Below are 12,469 nucleotides of genomic sequence, written 5' to 3'. Positions count from 1 at the left end.
TCTGTAGCACATTCACAGTGAAAGCACGGATGAGAGAAAGAAGGGCTTCAGGAGCTGCTGAGATTCTGAGAATTGGATGAATTAAAATGGGGATTTTAGGTCTTTGAGCCCCGACATCACTTTGCTCTGAGGGGCTCTGAGAGCAAACGGTCAGCCCTAGATGAAATATGAAAACATTTTATGAATCCCAACATGCGTGCCTATATTATGACAGTACATAATGGCATTGGAGCGATATTTGTAGGCGTGAGGGCGATTCGAAAATGAATCTGAGGTCAGAACTCTTGCTCTTCCCACACTCTAATGAAATGGCCATTGTGCTCTAATAATTCAAATTTTTCAGATTTTGGCCAAAACTTTGGGTCGCTTGGAGGCATGCTGAGGGAAATCCGTAGCAGGTATCGACATGGCGTCTTCACTTCTGAACACAGCACGGACGTATCTACAAACTGACATTTGAATGGCGTTTCTAGGTTAATGCATGATGACACAGTAACTGCTCAAAATTTTGGGTTTTTTTATGATTTTTCCAGGTCATCCCCCTGTTTATTCCTAGAGGGGCTTTAGGGGGCTTTTTTTTGCTTATTACGTCGCCATGGTAACTCCAATCTTCAATAAAAGTAATAGCCCGCGAAAACTCATCGAGCCGGTCGTTTTGATATATATATTGTTGGGATTAATGTGGACGGAAGAATAAATATAGCCTATAAATAAATAAATAAATAAATAAATAAATAAAGAGACACGTTTTCAATGTTAAATCCCATAGACTTTTGCCAACGGAATAGTAATAGGTGCCTTGCCATGCAATGCTATGGCAGGCCCCAATAAGAGACTAATTAGGGCCTTGGGCACTGCTTGTGCATAGGGCCCAGAATTTGGTGCTACGCCCCTTCCCACCTGTATTTGGTTTAAACTTTGTTTTGGGATGTCTGGAAGCCATCCCTTGCGCTCTGTCATGATCCGTGTCGTTTTGATATCGTTTGGTGTTTGTTTTTTCCAATCACTTTCTATTTTGGTCAGTCTAGTCAATTCAAGTTTTCTCAGCGTTTTGATTTTGTTTTCCCTGGTTAGTTTTTTGTATTTCCGGCTTTGCCGTGCCTTTGTTTAAGAATAAATATTTAATTTTTTACTTTTGCCTCTTGGCTCTCGCTCTGTGTCTGCACCTGGCTCCTTCCTTGCTACCATCGACTCGTGATACTTCTGTCCCCACATGAATGAATAATGTTGTTGGATCTTGGTTTCAGACTGGCGCAACAACCCCCCCACCCCACCTCATCTTGTCATGGTTTGTCATCACTGTTTTCAAATCTCATACTGCCTCTTACTTTTTTATTGGACGACAACAAGTGATGTAACAGAGGTTGTTGAAAAGGTTATTGAGGTTGTGCACAGAGACACATGCTGTCCAGGACACCCAGCAGCACTGATGTACTGACTGTCTGTAAGTGTTAAGGTAAAATTTCCCAAACACAAGTTCAAACTGCATATAGTCTCTTTCTGTAATATATTAAAATGAATTTCCTCGATGATATTGCTTCCGCATGTAACGCAAACTACATTAAATTGTAGGTCATCATGGAACCAGAAGTTGCTGTCAACAGGACTGATGCTGTGACTGACTTACATCCCTGCTATGAGTTTGATCATTTCAATTACAAACTAACCACAACCCTTTCTGTTGTATGTGTAACTCTATATGTTTTCCTTACACTTTTGTCTGTTATCACGGTATGTGGAAACCTCCTTGTAATAATCTCCATCATTTACTTTAAACAGCTCCACACTCCGACTAACTACCTTATCCTCTCTTTGGCTGTGGCTGACCTGCTTGTTGGAATTCTAGTCTTTCCTTTCAGCATGGCATTCTCTCTCCGCTCATGTTTGTATTATGAGGGTTTATTTTGTAAGGTAAGAAGCAGCTTTGATGTGTCCCTCAGCACATGCTCTATTATGAACTTATGTTGCATTTCTGTTGACAGATATTATGCAGTGTGTCAACCATTAACATATAAATCTAAAATCAATCACCATGTTGTTATTGTCATGATTGTGGCAAGCTGGGGGATTTCTGCTCTTATTGGAATTGGTGTGATAATTCCTGGATTAAACAATGAAGAATGTGAGGAAACATGTTTTATTGATGTTCTCATTGCAAACACAGTTGGACCTATATTATCCTTCTACCTTCCAGTGATCATAATGCTATGTATCTACCTGAAGATTTTCCTTGTTGCACAGAGACAAGCACGCAGCATCCACAGCATATCAAAGCCTGGAGCAGCAGTCAGTAAGATAGAAAAAAAGGCCACCAAAACTCTGGCTATTGTTCTGGGAGCGTTTCTATTTTGCTGGACTCCTTTCTTTCTTTGCATCACTTTTCTGCCTTTTAGCAATGGTTCAGTGCCAGTTCCTGTGATCGAAACACTTAACTGGCTTACACTGTCAAATTCAATGTTAAATCCCTTCATCTATGCCTTTTTTTACAGCTGGTTCAGATCAGCCTTTAAAATGATTATTTCTGGAAAAATATTCCAAGGAGATTTTGCTCATTCAAAACTGCATTGACTGTATGAGTCAGAAAGTTACTGCATAAATGTCAGTGTCTGAAACAAGGGTTTCTGTTGGAGTACATTTATAGTGCCTGGTAAAAAAAAAAAAAAAGATAAGCAGAATCTGCTGAGAAAATAATGAGACTCACTGATTTTATTTCGTCATGACAGGTAAGATTCTGTATAACAGAGATCTTTATTAAATAAAATAGCTTATAGTTATAAGTAACTCTAATAAATAAATTATAGTTATGATCTGCAGAGTCTGCAGATGATCTGCTGCATACGTGTAGGTCTTCAAAACGAATGCACTGATGATTATCTACGTTATATTCATATCATAATTTGTCAAGAATGGTGAGATCTACAGTTGAAGCAGATTCAGACCTGTTGTTCGATTCTTCACTGAGACCATAAAAGTGGATCATATCACTGCGGTTCTGTGGTTTTTGCATCGTGTTACTGTCTGTCAAAGAGTTGGTTTTCAGAAACCATATATCTTAAACAAACTCACAGAATGCCTTGGGTTTGCTGCAAGTCTTGTTTGCTTTAAATCAACCTTCTTCATCTTGATTACTTTTTATTTTTCATTGTGTTTGGCACATTTTGATTTAATTCGCATTATGTTTCAAATAAAGCACCTTGTATCTACTTTAGCCTTGTCATACATACATCACATACCTGAATATAACGCAACTATTCACAAAACGGTCTATTCCAGAATGGTGTAATACACATTTATAGCAGCATAATTATATATATCTATGTATATAGACATATGTGTGAAAAAATATTTCCAAGGCATATCAGAACATAAAGTTCACATTAAATGTAATTTTTAATTTAAAACATTGTTTAAAACAGTAAGAGGTTTGCTTAATAATTACTTGTAACATGTACCACTTCATAAAAACTAATCTGGACTCTTGTATACATGTATGCACATCGATCTTTTTTGTCATGTTGAAGAGGCCACAAAGACACTATCAAAAGCCCAAAAAAATGTCAGGTAACCATAAAGTTAAACAATATTGTGCAGGGCTGGAAACCACAGTTCTGAAGCATATTATCTCATTCCCCAGGTCCTCCAGGACAGTTTTAGACCTGGAGTACCTGGGGAACAAAGATCAATGTACCTCAAAACTCCTCAGAAGCACATAATTTTAAGGTTCATAAACTCGAGTCTTGCTTTAATAAACCAAATCTGAACTGTAAATTATGAGGTCAGGGAATAGTATGAGACTGAAGACACTGTCATCAATTCCCACTGTTGATGTCACCTCACAAAAAATACCATAGATAGGAAAGAATCCCAAAAATGAGGAATCAATTGATGGCAGTTTTAAACTCAATGTTCAATCCCCGAACAGGTTGCAAGTCCATTTCAGAGGCAGCACTAAATCAAACAACTATGCACACCCACTCCAAGAATTAAGGGGAGAGCCACTGTTCACTAACTTATCATGCATGTGGGTGGAAGCTGGAGTACCCAGAGAGAAGATGCAAACACCACACAGACAAGATTTGAACCCAGAACCTTCTTGCTGTGAGGCAACAGCACTAACCACCACAAAAAATGGTGAAATCAGCTTTTCTTTTCTTTTCATACAACTCCAAACCCCGACCACGAAACTTCTTCTAAATTGTTGATTTTCCTTTTCCTTTTCCCAATACAATGCCATTAATGATGCTGACCAGATTGGGTGTAACTTCTTACCTGTAGGTGCGCTCATTTTGATTCAAAATATTACTTTCAGAGAATTGAGTTTAGAACATCACTGGTCAGTAAGAATTTTATTTTTTCAATAAGCTTTTACTAGTATTATCTGCATAGAAGTGTTCCTGTGTTGGAATAGTGATTAACACATATAAAGAAGACCTATGATGAGCTAGCACATGTTTAAGAAACATAATTAGTGATGTCAGGCAAGCATGTACTCTAAAATGGACAAGCTTGGACCACTGACGAAGACAGCAGTGATAATGGAAATACCAGACATCCGAAGTCTACCGGAAGGTCCGGGAGTCTCCCTGATATTGATAGTTAATCACGGATGCCCGCGAGTCGGATAAAATATCCCGGATTTTAGACTATTCGAGGGAGTTTTTTTTTTTTTTTTCAATGCGAGTGAGAGCGTGCAGGCAATAAAATAACTCGTGCAACTTGCGTGTTTCGACTGCGCAGGCACGAGAGAGAGGGGTGTGGGGAGAGGTTGCTTTTGAAACCTGTCTGTCCAAAGCGATGCTCTGTTCAACGAGCGTCCAGGGCGACTGCTTTTCGGGGGGGGGGGGGAGACTGAGTCATCTCCCTGAAATGAGTTTTTGGAACTTGGGATGTCTGAAATACAGTATTGTGTATTTTACCAAGACAAGGCTGCAGAAGAGCAGATAGGACTCCAACCCCTCTTGATTTTCAGGCAAACAGATCAGCAATGACCTAAAAGACCTTTTAAACATAAAGAAGAAAGTCTTCAAGGAAGTGCACAGAAAGTTATTGAGGACTGTTCAGAGACCGGTGAAAAAGAAGATAAGAAAGAGCAAGATGTAGAGGAAAAAGCTGAAAAACAAACTCTGGCAGAACAACATGTGGTCAGTAATGAAAAACAAAGCAGGCTCCAAGATGCAAGTGGATCACAGTAATAGAGTCTTGGATATAGCCAACACGTTTTTCAAGAAGTTCAACTCAAGACAAGGCTCAACATTCTCCTCCCCTGTCACCAGTCACACACTGTTAGCTCAGAGGAGTTGAATTTACTTTTAAAAATTGTCGAATGTCATGAATGTGAATGTCATGAAAACTTACTTAAAATCCATCCATCCATCCATCCATCCATCCATCCATCCATCCAGCATCTTCCGCTTCTCCGGGGATCGGGTTGCAGGGGCAGCAGGTTAAGCAGAGAAACCCAGACGTCCCTGTCCCCGGCCACTTCCTCCAGCTCTTCTGTGGGGACCCCAAGGCGTTCCCAGGCCAGCCGAGAAACATAGTCTCTCCAACGTGTCCTGGGTCTTCCCCGGGGTCTCCCCCCAGTGGGACGGGCCCGGAACACCTCACCAGGGAGGCGTCCAGGAGGCATCCTAACCAGATGCCCGAGCCACCTCTCGATGCGGAGGAGCAGCGGTTCTACTCTGAGCCCCTCCCGGATGACCAAGCTTCTCACCCTATCTCTAAGGGAGAGCCCAGACACCCTGCGGAGTAAACTCATTTCGGCCGCTTGTATTCGCAATCTCATTCTTTCGGTCACTGCCCACAGCTCGTGACCATAGGTGAGGGTAGGAACATAGACTGACCGGTAAATCGAGAGCTTCGCCTTCTGGCTCAGTTCCTTTTTCACCACAACGGGCTGGTGCAGAGCATGCATCAGCATGCATCACTGCAGACGCCGCACCAATCCGCCTGTCAATCTACTGCTCCGTTCGTCCCTCACTCGTGAACAAGACCCCGAGATACTTGAACTCCTCCACTTGGGGAAGGATCTCATTCCCGACCTGGAGAGGGCATTCCACCCTTTTCCGGCCGTGGACCATGGTCTCGGATTTGGAGGTGCTGATTCTCATCCCAGCCACTTCACACTCGGCTGCGAACCTCTCCAGTGAGAGCTGAAGGTCACGGCCCGACGAGAGAGACCCAATTCTGAGGTCGCCAAAAACGGACCCCCTCAACGCCTTGGCTGTGCCTAGAAATTCTGTCCATAAAAATTATGAACAGAATCGGTGACAAAGGGCAGCCCTGACGGAGACCAACCTTCACAGGAAACATGTCTGACTTACTGCCGGCAATAGCAATATGGACCAAACTCTGACACCGGTCATGCAGAGACCAAATAGCCCCTATCAAGGGGTCCGGCACTCCATACTCCCGGAGCACCCCCCACAAGAGTCCCCGAGGGACACGGTCAAACGCCTTCTCCAAGTCCACAAAACACATCACAGCTCCCCAACTCTGCTTCCTCATCAGAAGGCGTGTCGGTAGGATTGAGGAGGCCCTCGAAGTATTCCCCCCACCGACTCACAACGTCCCTAGTTGAGGTCAGCAGAGCCCCGCCCTCACCATACACGGTGATTTTTCCAGAAATAATCAACCTCCCGACCACGGTAAGGTGACAGCACATGAGAGAGTACAAAATATTCTTACTTAGAATATTCTTACTTATATTTTGTACAATTAATCAATTTGCATAACTATTACACTTTCTAGTTTAAATGTTCAACACACTAAATTCCAAGCTTATTTGACTCTTAATCACGTTTGTTAAGTGCATGGCATAGTTAGCCCAATTAGTATGGTGATAAAAAGTCAGTTGAATGTCTAAATCATTGGGGGCACACATGGACACGGAACATGTAAGACGTGTGCTTCAGTGCTCCGATGCTAAGTGACCTATTTGTCATTTATTTTGGCGGAATATTCCACTGTACAGCTATTGTATTTAACCAGTAACGAGTTTGGCAAATATTTGATTGTGTAATGGCTTCTGGACGACAGAAAGAGTCAGGGAAAACCAAAAAGAATCCTTCACATGTCGGCGATCCAGATGCTAGCTCGCTACAGGAGATGATGAATGCTATCCGGGACGACATGTGGTAAAATTGACTCGCTGTCCACCGAACTGAGATCTGAGATTGCAACAGTACGATCCGAATTGAGGAGTGCTATAACACCATTGACACAAAAAGTGGACACGGACGATAGCACAATTAAAGAGTTGGAGTATGCTGCTTCTAACCAGAGTGACCGCTTGGGCGAATTGGAGGATCGCGTGCAAACTCTGAATAAGCAAGTGTCTCAATTGAATGCTAAGTGCGAGGATCTAGAGGGGCGCTCAAGAAGGAATAATATTCGACTGGTTGGAATACCGGAAGATGTGGAGGGCTCCAACCCGACCGAATTCATCTCTGGACTTTTGCAGGATATTCTGAGACTGGACCATAAACCTATCATGGACAGACCGCACCGGAGTTTACGCCAGAAACCCAAGAAAGGGGACCCTCCCAGACCGTTCATCATTCGTCTACACTACTACCAAGATCGGGACCGGATTCTACGCAAGGCCGAAGAGCTATCCCCCGTCGTCTGCCAAGAAAGGAGAGTGTGGTTTTTCCCTGACTGCACAACTGCCGTGGCCAAGAAACGCGCAAAGTTCGGGGAAGCAAAGCGCCTCCTTCGTCCCATCAGAGAGGTGAAATTCAGGCTGGTGTTTCCAGCCCTGCTGAAAATTACGCTGCCTGATGGAACATTGCACAAATTCGAAGACCCCTCCGCCGCGGTGGAGTTCATCAGGGGCATTAAACCCCTCGGACTACCCGACGACACGGATAATACTGCTGATGGTGAGGAAGTAACCAAGTAAACTGTGATGCTTTACTTGCTTCAAAATATGGGGCAGGTTAACTTAGCTGGTTGATTTATCTGGTTTATGACATATCTCAATCTATATTCTGAAATGCTGTTACAGTGTTTGTATTAGCCATTTAGCTACAATATTGATTTAAGTGAAGTCACTAGCCTCTACGAACTAACTGAAGTAGCACCATTGCTCGTGCACATTCTCTGGAATGTGCACGAGCAATGGTGCTACTTCAGTTAGTTCGTCAGAGTTTAAGGGGGGGAAGCGCGCGTCATGTTCAGTAGACGCTTTAGCAAGGGAGGGGTGTGTTTTATTTGTTTTTGTCTGTATTTGGCTTTTTAATTTGATTTTGTGTGCTTTTGTTTTTCCTTATGCCTGCTTAAAAGTATTTCATTTGTGGTGGCGCCTTACAGTAACCTACTTATTATTCGTGTTTTATCACACAGTGATTTATACAGCAGTTCAATAAGAATGAGCTGAATTTTGTCAGTTGGAACTGCAGGGGACTAATTGCACCAATAAAGTGTAACAAAGTTCTGGGTCATCTTCCTAAACTGGGAGCACACATAATTTATTTACAAGAGACACATCTAAAAGTAGCAGACCATATTAGATTGAGGAAGAACTGGATAGGTCAAATATATCATTCAAATTTTCAGTCCAAGGCAAGGGGTACAGCCATTCTCATACACAAATCAATCCCTTTTACATGCTCTAATGTCTTAGCAGATCCAAATGGAAGATATGTTGTTGTCACTGGGAAAATTAACAATACTCCCCTTATCCTTGCAAATATTTATGGGCCTAATTGGGACGATTATAATTTTTTCAGAACTTTTTTTTCAAAGCTCACAGATATCGTAACACATTCTCTCATACTTGGAGGAGACTTTAATTGCTGAATAAACCCAACCCTTGATCGATCCTCAACCAAAATACACTTCTCATCCAAATCTGCACAATTAATTAAATCCATTATGGAGGAACTTAATAATATCTGATCCATTGCGTTTTCTGTACCCAAATGGTAAACAATATTAATTTTTCTCTTCTGTCCACCAAACATTTACACGTATTGACTACTTTTTAATACATAATCATTTATTCCCCTCTGTCCAATCTGTAACCTACAACCCCATAGTAATATCTGACCATGCACCAATATCTTTAACAATAGCCATTCAAGGAATTAACTCTACTCGCCCTCCTTGGCGATTGAACACACGTTTGTTATCTAATGAAGACTTTTTACAGCTCATGTCCACACAGATCCAAACTTTTATAGAGAATAATAAAACTCATGATATCTCTGCATCCACTCTTTGGGAGACATTGAAAGCATATCTCAGAGGGATTATTATCTTATATACCGCATTTGAGAGGAGGACAAGAGAAGAAAAACTATCTGAGCTAATAAAGAAAATTGGAGAAACTGACAGGTTATACGCAGCAAATCCTTCCCCTGACTTATATAAAGAACGCCTTACCCTACAAGCAAATTCTAATATTTCCTCCACACAGAGGGAGGAAGAAATGCTACTTAGGTCTAAATATAAGTATTATGAACAGGGTGACAAAGCAGGCCGGCTGCTTGCATACTCCAATACTCCAAATTAGGACCCCTCTGGGCACGACAACAGATCCAAAACATATTAATGATCACTTTAAGGATTACTACAGCCTGTTATACACTCCAGAGCACACTCCAGATTCCTCTGCATTTGATCTTTATTTTAATTCATTGGACATTCCAAAGGTGGACGAGGCGGCTGCTAGCAAATTAGACCAACCTCTTTCTGTTGGAGAACTTAAGATCGCAATGACATCAATGCAGGGTGGTAAGTGTCCAGGCCCTGACGGCTACCCAGTAGAGTTTTATAGAACATTCTTTCCTTTACTGGCCCCCCTCCTTGTTGATATGTATAATGAATAATTTGAAAATCATATACTCCCATCTACTCTCACTCATGCCACCATATCTTTAATTCTTAAAAAGAACAAAGACACTCTGGATTGTGCCTCTTATAGGCCCATAAGTTTGTTGAACGTGGATCTAAAATTACTTTCTAAATTGTTAGCACTTCGCTTAGATCCTGTACTGCCGACTGTTATGTCCCCAGATCAGACAGGGTTTATTAGACATAGGCATTCATTTTACAATTTAAGGCACCTTTATAACATTATTTATACTCAACCCTCATCTACAACAACTGAAGCCCTGATCTCCCTTGATGCTTTGAAAGCTTTTGACAGAGTGGGCTGGCCGTACCTGTTTTACACTATGCAACAATTCGGCCTTGGACAAAAATTTATCTCCTGGGTTCAGTTGTTATACTCAGAACTAAAGGCCTCTGTCAGGACTAATAGCAACTTCTCTGAATACTTCCGCCTACATCGTTCTACCCGACAAGGATGCCCTTTGAGCCCTCTTTTGTTCGCCATAGCAATTGAACCTCTGGCAATACTCCCTAGATCCAACAAAGATATTGCAGGCGTATCTAGATCGGGTATAGAACATAAGGTGTCGCTTTATGCTGACGATCTCCTCCTTTATGTGTCAGACATCTCCACATCCATACCAGCAGCACTTCAGTGCCTTACAACATTTAGTTCTATATCAGGCTATAAAATAAATTTTAGTAAGAGTGAGTTTTTGCCAATAAATGCCGCAGCTCGAGCATATCCTATCCACTCTTTCCCATTTAAAATACCAAATCACAGATTTACTTATCTGGGGGTACAGGTCACAGAAAAATTTCAGGATTTGTTTAAATTTAATTTTGCAAGTTTGCTATCCAGTGTACAGAAAGACTTTGAAAGGTGGTCTATTTTACCCCTATCACTGCCAGCTAGGATTAATTCTGTTAAAATGAACGCGCTGCCAAAATTCTCATATCTTTTTCAGACCATCCCCATATTCATCCCACAAACATTTTTTCGTAAGATTGATAAACTGATTACAGAGTTTATCTGGAATAGGAAGGCACCCAGAATTCGCAAATTTCTACTCCAAAGGCCTAAGAGACTTGGAGGCATGGCATTGCCTAACTTTCAGTACTATTATTGGGCTGCCAATATTAGAACCCTACACTACTGGCTGCATCTAGATGTTCTTAGTCCACAGCCTACTTGGCTACAGATGGAAGCCTTGTCTTGTAAACCCACTTCTTTGAAGACATTATTGTACTCCCCTCTCAGATTTTCTCTGTCTTCATACACTAAAAATGTATGCGTTAAAACATCAATGAGAATTTGGAACCAGTTCAGAAAACATTTCAATCTGGGTGACATTTCTATGCTCTCTCCTCTCACTTCAAATGTTGCTTTTCCACCCTCACTGACTGACGAAGCGTGGTCGATATGATCTAGGTTGGGTATCAAGTCCTTAAAGGATCTGTATATAGATGGGGTATTTGCATAATTTCAACAGCTATCTAGAAAATATTCCTTACCCACATCACATTTCTTTAGATATCTACAGATACGCAGCTTTGTTAAATCCTTATATCCCAATTTACCTAATGTGCCCTCTGCTAACCCCCTTGACTCCCTCTTAATGCCTCTTCCTAATGCTAAAGGAATGATATCCTCTATTTATAATAGAATGTATGCCTTAAGACCAGTAAATCTCAATTCAATTAAGACTCAATGGGAGGAGGACCTGGGAATTGATATTTTAGATGATGTATGGGACTCAATCTTACAACGTGTGCATTCATCGTCAATTTGCGCTAAACATGGCGTCATTCAGTGTAAGATTGTTCACCGTGTTCACTGGACTAGGGTCAAATTAAGCCGTTTTTTCCCTGACATTGACCCTACATGTGAGAGGTGTCACTCAGCACCTGCGACACTGGGACATACACTCTGGTTTTGCCCAAAACTATTTGAATGCTGGTCCAAGGTCTTTGATATCCTGTCCTATGTTTTAGAGGAAACAATTTCTCCTTCTCCTTTAACTGCGTTGTTTGGTGTTCTCCCCTCTACTATGTCTACATCTTCGTATAAGGCTGACTTTGTGGCATTTATCACTCTCGTAGCAAGGCATCTAATTCTGCTTAGGTGGAATCTCCTAATGCCCCTTCATTCAGTTCCCTGATTAAAGATATCCTTTATTTTATGAAAATAGAAAAAATAAAACACAGCATGAAGGGCTCTACCCGCAAGTTCACAAAAACATGGGGATATTTGTCTGATTACATTGACGAGTTGAACCTCCCCTCTGTGACAGACTAGAACTGTGTGCATACGTTACAGGAAATCTTATCTATAAAACCAGATGAACCCAATAGGTTGGTCAGACTACAAGCATGTCTTAAAGACATAAAGACCTGGATGACTCAGAACTGTCTGCTTCTAAATTCAGACAAAACTGAAGTCGTTATCTTTGGACCTGAGTGCTCTAGGGAGAAATTGTCTAGCTATATAGTTACTCTAGATGGTATTTCCTTGGCTTCTAGTTCTACAGTGAGGAACCTTGAAGTTATTTTTGACTAGAATTTATCTGGCTGCCTTCTTTCATCTTTGTAATATTGTTAAAATCAGGAACATCTTGTCTCAGAGTGATGC

The 12,469-nt window shown here is 41.5% G+C and overlaps 1 protein-coding gene across 1 annotated transcript; it reads left to right on the top strand.

Annotated features, from left to right (window-relative positions):
* Nucleotides 1–1,578: 1,578 nt before the first annotated feature.
* Nucleotides 1,579–2,568, top strand: LOC142375692 (trace amine-associated receptor 1-like). The gene has a single exon (XM_075459833.1). It carries the CDS (start codon nucleotides 1,579–1,581, stop codon nucleotides 2,566–2,568), a length of 990 nt encoding a protein of 329 aa, XP_075315948.1.
* Nucleotides 2,569–12,469: the final 9,901 nt, after the last annotated feature.

Source organism: Odontesthes bonariensis, chromosome 24, assembly GCF_027942865.1.
Source record: "Odontesthes bonariensis isolate fOdoBon6 chromosome 24, fOdoBon6.hap1, whole genome shotgun sequence".
NCBI classification, from domain to species: domain Eukaryota; kingdom Metazoa; phylum Chordata; class Actinopteri; order Atheriniformes; family Atherinopsidae; genus Odontesthes; species Odontesthes bonariensis.
This window is presented reverse-complemented; position numbering and strand designations above follow the sequence as displayed.